This window comes from Oreochromis niloticus, linkage group LG14, assembly GCF_001858045.2.
Source record: "Oreochromis niloticus isolate F11D_XX linkage group LG14, O_niloticus_UMD_NMBU, whole genome shotgun sequence".
Classification (NCBI taxonomy): Eukaryota; Metazoa; Chordata; class Actinopteri; order Cichliformes; family Cichlidae; genus Oreochromis; species Oreochromis niloticus.
The window spans coordinates 36720006-36732944 of record NC_031979.2 but is presented as its reverse complement, the minus strand read 5'-3'; the positions used below and the strand labels follow the sequence as shown (position 1 = coordinate 36732944).

Genomic DNA, 12939 nt, shown 5'->3' with positions numbered 1-12939 from the left:
ACAAGCCATCCTTAAAATATTACAACATTCCAGCTCCTGTGTTGGAATGAAAAACAAATGTGTTGTTTAAATTAGAGACTGCACTTGTGACAGAACAATAAATATTTTATTTTGATTATATAAGTAATGTAAGTACAAAACAAACTTGTGGTAGGCCTAAACTTATTTTCTTAATAATTAAATCTGAGACTTTGTTTCATTGTAAGATTATAACAGTGATGGCAATATAATTGTTTGTTGTTCAGCAGAACAGTGTCCAGTATGTTGGCTGTTATACTTTGTTGTGTTTGAAAATAAAAGTTGGGCTCACTTTAACATCATTACAAAAAGTGTTGTTAATTATTTTTAATCATATTCAGGTTACCACAAATTGTTTTTTCATTTAGTTGAACTTAACATGTTTGTCAGTAGGTAAACAATTAGTATTGTACAGTCAGAAATATCAAGTTATTGTTAATACTGCAGACTTGCAATGTATAAGTTGTCCTAACAGTCATCTTAAGTAAGCTTTACTTAGTTTTTTTGAGGCAACGAGTTTCCATAATTTTTTTGAGTTCTGGGAACTAACAAGGCTGTACAGTGTACTCAAAATGAGTAAGTTGCCCTAACTTGGTCATCTTACGTAAACTTGATCCAATTTTTTTGAGTTCTGGGAACAAATGAGCTTGTACAGAGTACTCAAAATAAATAAGTTGTCCTAACTTAGTCATTTTTAGCTAAGCTTTACTCAATTTTTTTGAGGCAACGAGTTTCCATAATTTTTTTGAGTTCTGGGAACTAATTAGATTTTACAGTGTAGAAACAAACAGCACAATTAAGAATTCCTGAACCTGATGTCCATCCAGGATCTGATCGTTTTCAGGACAGGATCCAAAGTCAGTGTCAGAAGTTGCCACCAAATCAATGCACTGCTTTTTTTGTGTTAAATTTAAACTCAGTTAGCAGTAAACTGTGTGTTGCAAACATTAGTAAAATTAGACCAGTAAAACAAGTTTGCACACTTGATTTAAATAGTCTCCTCCCTATTTTTTGTACCTTGAGTACAAAGCCTATGATTTATGGTCCACAATCATAGGCTAGTAATGGTAAGATATAAAACATACACTGCTGCATTTCCTTATTTGACTGCAATGACACCATCATTTTCCTACAGTTTCACTTTCACTTTTTTAACCACTGCTATCGCCCCCTGCTGGTCATTAAAATGAATGTTGTTTTAGGCAGTTCTGTATTGGCTGCCATTTTCAGGAGTTACCTCCTTATAAAAGTCCAATCTCTGAGTATTTGAACAGAACCTGTCTCCAAAAAACTTTAGTGTTCAAGTCATTTCAGCTGGCATTAGTATTTCCACAACTAGCTCTGCTATTTGTAGTTCAGCAGCTGCTTCACTCACAAAACAGTCGTCCAGTATTGGTAAAAAAGTCTTTTCTTTAGAAAAGATTTTGTTGGAAAGACATCACTAATCCAGGAAATTATTGATCCTCTTTTGATAGCAACACCAAATATATCCCTCTGAATGTAATGTAAACTTTTCAATTAACCTTCAAAATGGAGTACCTTTGAATAAATGTCACTATGCTCCTGTGTGCTTTTCAGCTGTTTCTTGTCTAATTCTAAGTAAGTTGTAAATGAACTTAACCCTTAAATTGGAGAATGTAAAGTTGTTTATCATTTCTAGACCTTCTTCTGTTCATATTTCTACATGAAAGTATCTTTTTTCTACATTTTTTTCTTTGTGTTGAGTCTCTGCGTCCTCCATTGTGACATTTCTTTAATTTCACCCCCTCAGCCCCTTCTCCTTCTCTCTCGTCTCCTCTCTCATGACTTCTGTTCAGTGTCTTCCTCTCTGTTTGTTTCCTATTGTCTTCTTTCCTCTCTTCCCCACCGTCTTCCTCACCTCTCCTATGTCTTTAATCTCGTTCTCCTTTGTACCCTTTGATTTTCAAGTTGACAATTGAAAAAGCAACATCCCTCTCCTCTTGTGCACTGTCTGTCTTTCCTCTGTGTGTATATTCATTCTACTTCAATTTTCAGTTTTAGGTTTTTGTATTATTGGAAAACATGAACATTGTGTTAGACTTCTACTTCTCATTCTCTTCAACAAATCAGGAACAGAAATCATTACACCCAGAAAAGCTGCGATCCGTATCAATGACGTGTTTATGAGAACCAGCAAGTGTTGATTAGACAGCAAAGAACTGCGATGTCATCACTGTGCTTATTTCAGTGTTGAGCTTTCCAACCAGAAGCTGTAAGAAGCTGTAAGGACACCCGCATGACAGAATATGTTACAGGAAACATATAGAGCTGACGCACCTCAGCAGGGGGTATTGTCAAGAGTATATGGAACAACCAGTGTGTTCGTGAGGGACAAAGCAAAGGAGAGCATGGGGAGGAAGGAAAAAGCACAGACTATGGAAGAGAGAAGACGGAATTTAATGACATACAGCAGTGATATATGAGTGAAAAGAGGTGAGAGGAGTCGAAATGCTCAGTGCATCAGAGGATCCTCCAGCAGCCTGAGCCTACAGCAGCATTGCTGACCTACATTAGGATCACCTGATCCAGTGCTAACTATAAGCTTTATCAGGAAATGGTAATTTCAAATCTCATTTGAAAACTAAAGAGGTGTGTGTGTCCTGAATCCAAACTCAGAGCTGGAGAGGGAGGGGGCTCAGATAGCTGAAATCTCTGCCTCATAACCTACTTTTAGAAACTCCAGAAACACAAGTAAGCCAGCAATCTCAGAGTGAAGTGCTCGATTGGGATAATATGGTACTATGAGGTCTTTACGATATGATGGGGCCTTATTATTCAAGACTTTGTGTGCAAGGAGAAGGATTTTAAATTAAATTCTGGATTTAACAAAGAGCCACCGAAGAGAAGCTAATATAGGAGGAATGTGATCTCTTTCTTTGTTTTTTTCAGGAAACTTTTGGAACAATAAGATAATAATAAATTACAACAGTCCACCAAATATAGCAGAGTAGCATCAGCACTTAAAATGTCTCAAAATTAATAAACAGTGTGCTCATATATTTTTAATTCACGGTGTTGTTGTACTAACAATGGACTGCCACTGCCTGACGGCCTTCAGTAATGGCAATCCACAGTAGCAGTATAATGCTTAATTTATATGTTTGTGTCTACAGATGAGATGGTTTTTTTATCATAGATAAATGATTATCTGTGATCTAGCTCTTACCTTTGAAACATCAATCTGTCCATCTATTTTCTGACTCTGGGTCTGAGTCACAAGGACCTCAGTCTAAGCAGAGATGCCCAGACTTCCAACTCTCGAGCCAGTTCGTCACACTCAGATACTGAGGTACGTCTAAGCCAGCCAAAAGACATTATCCAGTCTGTCCCGAGTCTGCCCCAGAATTTCTTCCAAGTTTGACATGCCTGAAACAACTCACCAATAAAGTATCCAGGAGGCAAACTGTTCAGATATCTGAACCACCTCAGCTGTAGTTTTTGATGTGAAAGACTCACAGCTCTACTCTGAGCTCGAATGATCTCTACTCACTGATGCCGAGTGTAGACGCCTTTCTGAGGAAGCAAAAGTTTCTTGTGTCCGGGATCATTCTGGATTTCTGAATTCTTCCGAGTCGAACTGCAATAAAGAACCAGCTCGACCTTAACTCTCAGCTTTCTCCACCATTACAGCCTAATACAGCATTCATTGGAAATGCTGAACCAATCGCCTGCTTTAAAATGCATTTCAAAAAGGTTATCCAGCTTTGTATCTTCTAAATAAGATTCGTCTCTAGAATTAAACTCATAGAATCAGACCTGGAAAAGGTCATTCATGCATTCATTTTCTCAAGGCATGACTACTGAGGTTACAGGATAATTCATTTTTACCTCAAAATAGTTCATAAAGCAGCAGCTCAGCTCCTTATTTGATTTAGCGTCACATCAACTCAGTCCCGGCCTCTGATCATTGGCTCTGTGGATGTTTTTAGAATTCATTTTAAAGTTCTGCTTCTCACCTCTCGTGGCTTTGTGGCTGTTATTTTACTTTGTGTGCATTCTGCTCTTTGCTTTTCTGTTAAACTACTTTATACACTCTGTTTTTATTTAAGTTTATTATAATAAATAATAAATTTGGCACAGATTACATAGGAAAAAAGATATTAACTAAGCTTTGACAGGAAAATGTTCCAATTTCATTTCTTTTTGTTTTTTACCCTGAAGGTTTTTAAAAAGCTCTGGACTGTGCAGGCTTTTCTTTCAGGAGAGCTGCACTAAAGATAATAAAGGTTCATGACTTTATGCTTACCAAAGTTTAGGCTCAACTTCCACTGGAGCGCATATTTTTGTAATATACAATAAGTTCTGCCAAGGTTTATTGGGAAACTTGTGCATGTGGAAGAAAAACCTTGAATATTTTGTGGTAATGAAAGGATTTGTATCAGAACTCAGTTCATAGTTTCAGGGTGGTTGTTTGGATATCAGTCATAATGAAAAGTGAAAGAAATATTTTGATGCCTTTGGTGTTTAAACTGACCTCAGCGGTGTTTACTGTGGTGTCTTTTCTGTGTATATTCAAATTAGCATGATAATCCTGAGTTTCTTGCTTCATCTTTCGAGCTATTAACTGACACCAGGCCCTTGACTTTTGAAGCTAACTCTGGGTAAACATTTCAAAGGAAAAGTCTAAAAATGCTACAAGAAATATTGTGATCTTTTCTCTCTTTACACCAAAGGCAGGGCAAAACCAATTAAAATGTCTTTCTGTCTTTCAGGATGATCCCAGCTAACCACAAATACTTCCAGCTGAGTGATCTGGCATCATCGCGGGATTACGAGCTGTGTGTTTTGGCCGTGTACGATGATGGCATCACTGCCCTGACAGGCACTAAGCTGGTGGGCTGTGTGTCCTTCACAACGGAGTCAGAATACGGACGCTGCCACTCTATACGAGACCAGGTTAGTGTGCAGGTGTCTGATCAGCTGTTACTGCGGTTGATAACTGATCAGACTTCTGCTGAATCGTATATGTAGTTGATGAGTTGTCTGCTTCAGAGCACTGTCTCACTAATCAGTGATAAATGATGAACATGCATGTTGTAAATTATTGAGAAATTCAGTGAGGACCACTGTAGTTGTTGTTTTTATGTGGAGCTCATTTCAAGTTTGTCTGCAACATGTCAAGGAATTCTGTATTGGAGTACATTATTATTTGTTTTATGGATCTGTTTCTGGAAAGCAGCAGCAGCAAGATCCCCAATACAGAGAAATGAAGACACCAATAACAACAGAACGTGGCACTGGATACGTCAGACAATGTGAAAGCAGCAACAGGGGTCAGGATGGGTTGCAGTGTAGCTTGCAGATGTGTCACAATCATGGGCAAGCTAAAGGAACTTCAGTAACGTACCGTCATGTTGTAGATGATATCAGATCTTTTTCTTCATAAAGGATCGTTTTTTACAGCTGATAAATTATGAATTTGATGATGTAAAATGACACCAAAAGACCTGTGACATGGTTCAAAATCAGCAGGAAGCTTAATTTTAATTAAAAAATAAAATAAAATCGGCCACCGATGTTTCTGAGGAAGAGGTCTGCCGTTTCTCAATATGCGTACTTGTGCGTACTTGCGTTCTCGTGTACTCGTGATACGTCATCAGTCGGAGACCAAGTACTGTTCCAATTTGAAGTACGCATCAAACCGAGAACGCGAAAAAGTCCCGGATGTGTTCTCGCTCCGCCCGTTTTATCGAGCATGCATCGGTGGTGACTTGTGTGGACTTGGTACAGCTAAATATCCCAGAATGCATTTCGTCCGAAACTCAGACAAAGGCCGTTTCTCAATTCTCAAGTACGTGAGTACGTACTCGCGTTCTCGGCGAGTCCGTACTCCTGTGCGTTCTCGGCCAGTGCATACTCACCGAGAACGCGAGTACGTACTCACGTACTTGAGAATTGAGAAACGGCAGTCATCTTTTCGTCACCCTCTAGAATTAGTGAAAATAAGAGTCGAGGATTTTTCCTTCTATTAGTCCTATATGTGATCGTTGTAAACTTGGAGAAGGCTCTTTTACTCATTTATTTTGGACGTGTCCCAAATTGTACAATTACTGGCTGGATATTTTTAAATGTTTCTCTGATATGTACAATTGCACATTAGAGTCGGACCCAATAACTGCATTGTTTGGATCTTCCTCTTCCCTCCTACGCCTCAGCCCTGCTGCACAAACTACCGTTTTGTTCAGAATGGTAGTTGCTAAGAAAATTATTTTGACCCTCTGGTCTGTCTCACATTGTGCCTCAATTCAAAATGTGGTTAGCAGAACTGACTGCTTTATCGCACACGGAGAGGATTAGGTATACATTAGGACAAACTTCGTGAGTTCTTTGATGTGTGGCAACCTGTTTTAGATCAAAGCATAAAGTTCTCTCTGATCGGTAGTCTGCCACCCAAGCGTTCGACTTGTTTTATTGTCAGCGTTGAAGTAATATTTTGTTGTTGCAGTGTAATCTTTTGCCTCGTTTGTGTGTTCTTGCCCTTGTTGTTGCTTTGTCTGTTTGTGTTCTTTTTTTTTTTCGTTATGTATCAGAAAATCTTAATAAACATATTTTTTTTAAAAAGAAAGAAAGAGTAATCGGTTCAGTTTCCTCCTGTTCTGTCCTTTTTTAATTGGCTATCAGAGGACGGGGAATATTGATAGCTTCTTTTAACTATTAGTTCTGAGTTCTCAGAAAAATCCAACATACGCCTTTGAAAAATGTTTTTGTTATGTCCTTGGTTTGGTTTGAATGTTAGGTAATAAATCTTAATACCGTATAAATGAATAAATGATGAGATCATTATTGCAGAGGGCAAAAAAAAATACAATAAAAGACATACAGATCTCTTTAATTACTGAACTGTATTTGATTTTTGTTTAATTTATTACATTTAATTGAGTTATTTTTTTATTTTGCTGTTTTCTTTTTCTAATTACATTTTTTGTTTTGTTTTTTTCATATCGTCCTTCACCTTATTTTTCTTCATCCAGTGTTAGTGTTAACAGAGTTTTGCTTTGATTGCAGTACATTAGAAAAGTACCGATAAATCTGTAATTTTAGCTGGAGGAAGTTGCTTAGCTTGTTGCTTTTCCTGCTTTTTGACACCTCAGCTTTTCGTTCTTTATTTCTTTTTGCTTCTTTTGTGATTCCACCTTTAATGTAGTTCATCTCTTTAATGTGTGATCATGGATCACCCTCTTGCTCTTAGATATTTTAAGAGTGCTCATGATTTTTGCTCTCTTCCTCTAGTTCCTGGGTGGTACCATGATCATCATCATTGGGGGGATCATCGTGGCCTCTGTCCTCGTCTTCATCTTCATTCTCCTGATGAAGTACAAGCTGCACAGTAACCACTACAAGCAGAAAGCTGCCGCACGCCACGCCAACGTCTGTTCCCAGACCAATGGAGGAGGAGGAGGTGGAGCCAACATCCTTGCTCTGCCTCCATCGTCCTCCTCTGCAGGGCAAGGTAAGATGCTGAGAAAAGCGAGGTGGCGCCACATTTAGTCATTCAGGAATCTGACTCCATCTTTTTTCCAGGTGGAGGCATTAATAGAAACTCCCAACCGTCATCGTCGACAGATGGGATGGGAGGAGCTTCTCTTCGAGGGACGACTGTAGTGGACTTAAATCCCGCCCATGACGATGACATTTCCCAATAACACACAAGAAACAGTCCAACCCACAACCCACCAATCTCTAAGCCCAAACCAATACTCCACCTCCCTCCCCCTCTTTTTTAATTTGTTGCTGGTGCCTGGAGCCAAGCTCCACTTTAAGCCGAGGAGCAGCTCCTGTCATTGGTGAGTATTTGAATTAGTCACATACAAAAGAGCATTAGACAAATCAACCTGTGAAAGTTTCTGCTCATTTAACATCTGACATTCAGTCTAAACATACATTTGATTTCTTACACACTGCACATATTCAGATAATGAGTTAACATGACTTGGTTCTATTTAACTGAATCAGGCAAACAGAACCAAATAGCTTGTTGTTACTCCAGCCAATAATAACTCCCATTTAGGCAGTTTCTGTACTTTGTGTATTGTGTATTTGTATTTGTGAGTTTAATAAGCAGTCTTACATCGCACTTACCTCAGATTGTGTTTTTTTTTCTTTTAACTGTAATTAAATTGTAACTTATTAGGCTGCTGTCTGCTCTGTTCTTCCTCTGTCCTCTGTCAGAGACTCAGCTCTGAAGGTTTTACAAATCCAGCAGCTCATTTCACCATCTGATGTCACAAACAGTCTGAACCAGTTAGACTGAAACTCATCTTTAGACTGTTACTTACCTTAATTATGCTAGTGTTATCTGAGGATCCTGAGAATCATCAGTGCTAACATTAACTTCACTGGCACTCGGCCTTTCAGCATCTATTTCAGCATGGTTTTTTCCTTCCAGCTCTTTTCCTTCTTGATTAGCCAATTTAAGGTCATAGGCGGAGTGGAGCCAATCATAGCTTCCATAGGGTAAGAGGTGAGGTGATCCCAGACAGGTCAGAGAGCAGACAACCATTCAGTCACACCTTACAGCCAGTCTAGACTAACCAATCACCCAATAACCCAACACTGAACAAACAGGAACCCCAGCAGGAACACACAGACTGCACATAGAGAAGCTTCCGCTGTGCTAACCACTGTACCTTTTTACATCTTTGGCTGTGTGGTCACCATGTCTTAACCAAAGAAAATGTATCTCGGTCCAGTTCACCTGCCTTTGTTAGCCGCTCTGTTGCAAAGCATTTCTCTGGTGCAAACTCTATATCTTTGACATCAGGACAGCTGGTGGGACAGGTGCATGCACGCTTATAGCAAGGAGCTCAACGCATGGTTTTTGCTGCCCCGGTATGAAAAGAATTCAGTTAAATATGGTGCTGCCAGGGAGATGAGGGAAGAGAGAGTTTCATTTGAAGTTTGTTTGAAATTGAAATGTAAGGCAGGCGGGCGCTGAGAGAGAAAGTGATGGAGAGGACAGGCTGTAAGTTGCTTTAATAAACCTTGCGAACAAAGTTCATTTAGCTTGCATGACTGAACACGGAGCTCTTCCAATAAAAAATGCACTTTAATGAGCAGTCACTCATATGGATGAAATATGCACAAGAGCGCCGGCGCAGTGGGGTGTTGCAGTTGGACGATGGTGCTGCAGACCTGCACAAAGTTTTAGCACTTCAACTAACTTCATATGATATCGGTGGTGTGACTTTTTTTTAATATTTTCTTGAGTGTTATAACAATAACACTGTGTGACTGCTATCAGCCTGCTTATTAGAGCGTGAGCATCTCACTGATGCATTGGCTACACTGGCTCATTCATAAGGCTTAACAAAGTAAAAAGACGTGACCAGGTGATGCACACCACTAGATTAGTCCATTTAAAAGGTCTTTTTTTTCTTTTTCAATCCTTTTTTGTGATTCTTTTCTGTGTTTGGGAGAAACATTAGCAAAATCATGTCAGAGCCATAGCTGAACTGCTTTTAGTTTTGAATGTGCAAAAAACTGAAGATGAGCAGACATTTTGCTCAGACGCATCCAAGCTAAAGTCCAGGGTTGATGAATTCATCAAAATGACATTAAATAATTTGAATTTTTAATACTCAGAAATGTTGCATGCTTTAAGCCCCGAGTAAATAATTGGGGATTATTTTTCTCCAGAATGAGCTAATCTCTTCAATTCAGAGTTAATTAGTAATGACTCCTTAGGAAGGAGAATGTGATCTAATACTACAGGAGAGGAGGTAGCTGAGGTAGTGGAGGAGAGCGCCGCTGCTGGTGCCTGAAGTATTTTAACGTTTTTATGTTATTATTTTTAATGACCTCCTGCGTGTTCTTAGACGAGCAACACGTTATCCTCACAGCTGACTGACATGGCTCATGCAATCACTTCAGCTTCACTTCTCAGAACATGTTGCTCTAAATAAACATTCAGAAACTGTTGCGACCTTTACAATCACAGTGTACCTTATTTTACCTGTACAGGTACAACCACTTGTAACGAAGTCAATAATTTCTAAGGCTGACTGTCGACAGTGGGCGGGTATTTGCACCCTTTATTCTGAAACTCATAGAGGCCAGCTGTGTACCTCTGGTGGCAATTATGTACATTAATGCAACAGTAACCTTTAGCGCTTCTGATCTGACCACCTAGAGCTTCACCTACAGCCGGCTCAGCAAACAGTTCACTAAACATTCACGCCTCTGGACTGTGGGAGGGAACTGAAGCAGTCAGGGGGAAAAGCCACCAAGCACAGGGACAACAAATCCTCCACAAAGGCTTCTTTGTGTGAGGCAGCAGTGCTAAACTCTGCACCATCATGCTGCCTACGTATTCAGCAAACATAGTGTTCAAATGTTTATTAAGCTAACACAGAAAAATGTGTGTATTTTTTTAACATAAGTTCTTAGCAGTTATTTCTTTTATTAGTTAATTTAGGAAGACTTTAAACAAAAGTTACCTTTAAATACATTCTCACTCACTACTACCATCCTTCATTATTGCGCAGAGGTGATCCTGTAACCTCAGCTGATGTTGATTTCTTCTTTTTGAGAAGCATTCTGACTGAAGCTCTTTTTGCCTTTTATTTGACTGTGAAAAGAAACTGTTTGAAGCTTTATTACTCGCTGTCTCTGCACCTCGGACTAACACATTGTGTCTTTCAGTTCCTGTTGCCGCTCCCTCCCAATGCAAACAGTTTTGTCTCCTCCTCCGTGTCCCTCCTCTCTCTGCTCTATCGTTATTTGTCTGATTTTAATGAGTTGTTTTGTTTTGATGCTTCCTATCTCTTTTCTGCTCCTTTCATTTCTGAGATCAAGGTCGTTCTGTTTGCGTGCTATCCTTCACTATAGCTTTTCTCTTTATCTTGTGATATTTCTGCTACCAATTTCACTCCCAAATTGAGATGTATGCCCTATCTCGACGTATCCTTCAAAGCTCTCAGGGATTCTCTCCTCTTCACACAATTTATTAGCTATTTCTTTTCTTTTCATCTCTGTATGAATTGAAAAATTGGTCGTGTGTAGTTCAAGGGATGGAGCATGACACTAACACTCAGGGGTGGGCATCTTCATTCGCTGTTAGACCAAAAAGACAGAAGAAGTCGGTGCCTGTGGTTCACGTGCCCACTGTGGTCTGAGACCCTTATATTTCTGTCTCTCTCTGATAATATTTCATAAAGAAAATTACAGGAACAAACCGGAGATTACCTCTTCTGTCTGTTTAACGTGTTGTCTCGTTTCCATTCTTGAGGTCTTTGCCCCCATTCCCTTTAATATTAAATGTAGCATGCATGCAGCGGTTTCATGTTGGTTGGTTTTACTTACTGCAGACCATTAAATAAAACCACCGGCATCGCAGAAGTTCATAATGATTTCCTTTGGTGTTGTTTGTGATGATCTACTTGTTAAGTCCTTTCTTGGAGACTGAGGTTCTGCAGTATTTTCAAAGCACTGCTGTGGTGTGATCCTTGTTTTTTGTTTTTGTTCTAAAAACCAGTAACGTTCGCTCTGAGGCTCACAGTGTCCTTGACTCCAGTATGTTAATGCTTCAGACATGGGTCACCGTCTTGCCAAGTGGAGGCTTCCTTGTGATTTCCTGAGTGAGTGTGGGAAAGTAGAACGGGAGACAGAGCCTTCAGCCGTCATGTCCCTCTCCCTATTGGTGCTCAGGAGACAGACACTTCTGCTTTTAAGATTTGGCTTCAAACTTTCTCTTTTTTTTCCCGGCTTATTAGAAGTCTTCTTGTTCAGTAGGAAGAGCAGCAGTTCTGTCGTAACTGTGGAACTCGTGCAGTGTTTCAAATGTCAGGTAGTCTCTGTTTCAGGTCATTGATACTAGTTTCCTCATCAGTAGTTCTCTTTCCTTTATGCTGCTTACATGGCTACACTTCAGTGGTGGTTAAATTTAGCAGATTCAGTGTGATTACATCAGGATGAAACCATACAGAATGAGCATATATGGATAAAAGGAAACGCAGCGTAATATCCCAAATTACAAGCCGACTCCTCGTCTTCTTCAGTGTTTAAACCTGAGCTGTCAGAAGCTTTAATGGTTTAAATCTGCCCTCTGAAATTCATTTATGGCTGACTCACTCCAACAGACACACTATAATCAGACTTAAAGAAACTCTGTAGATTGGCAGCGTTAGTGCTACAGACCCATAATGCAACACTGCAGGGCTGAAGGGGATTTCACACAGGATGTAACAATGGTGCTCCTGCCCCCTGAAACTCATTTGTTCCCATGCATTATGTGGTTCAAACATGGTTCGTCACTGTGGAGAGTAAGCACGCGGCACACTGCTCAGGACCTCTGTCACAGCCAATAGAAATGAGGCATGCAGCCTGCAGGAAGGCACAAGGGAAGCTGATGGTAAGTGTGGAAAGAGTCAGTCAGTCAGTTTGTAATGACAGCACAGTTTTGCATCCAGGTAGACATGTCAGGTAGCTGTGTGTAAACACACTTTAGATTTGTTATGTGTTCTTTCCAGTAGCTGCAGATCAATGCAAAGCTTCTTAGGTATGCTAATTATGAGAAGTGTTAGAGTTTTTCTGCAGAATATTTCAGCTCAGCGCCCGCTGAAGTTTTTAAAATCGGTGAGCATGGTGGTGAGCTCAGAACACGCTGCATCCTTTGTGAAAACCCCATCACCCTTTACACCTTTGCACCTCTGATCAAAGACAAACAGATGCTTTTTGCTGAGATTTTATATGATTATTGTCCAGGCATCCTTGTGCTTATTTTTCCACCTCCCTTCTTTTCTCTCTCACTTCTTCTAACCTCTATTTTTACACTTATGAGTTGTTCTTTCCTCCCTCTTTTATCCGGCAACCGTGACCTTTATTTGGGAACGCTTTGTCATCTCTTCCCCCTCTTCCTCTGAATATCCTCTTCTTTTGCTCTGTCCTCCCTTCCTGTTGTCC

At 39.8% G+C, this 12939-nt stretch overlaps 1 protein-coding gene across 5 annotated transcripts in view; it reads left to right on the top strand.

The window, feature by feature from the left end:
* Positions 1-12939, top strand: part of si:cabz01090165.1 (leucine-rich repeat and fibronectin type III domain-containing protein 1-like protein) — a 386077-nt gene that overhangs the window by 360800 nt on the left and 12338 nt on the right. For all 5 annotated transcript variants that reach the window (XM_003448988.5, XM_019345319.2, XM_025898204.1 and 2 more), the window contains 3 exons: positions 4752-4935; positions 7270-7489; positions 7561-7823. In XM_003448988.5, coding sequence (XP_003449036.1) covers positions 4752-4935; positions 7270-7489; positions 7561-7682 — 526 coding nt within the window. In that variant the 3' untranslated portion in view covers positions 7683-7823. The remainder of the gene's footprint in view (positions 1-4751; positions 4936-7269; positions 7490-7560; positions 7824-12939) is intronic.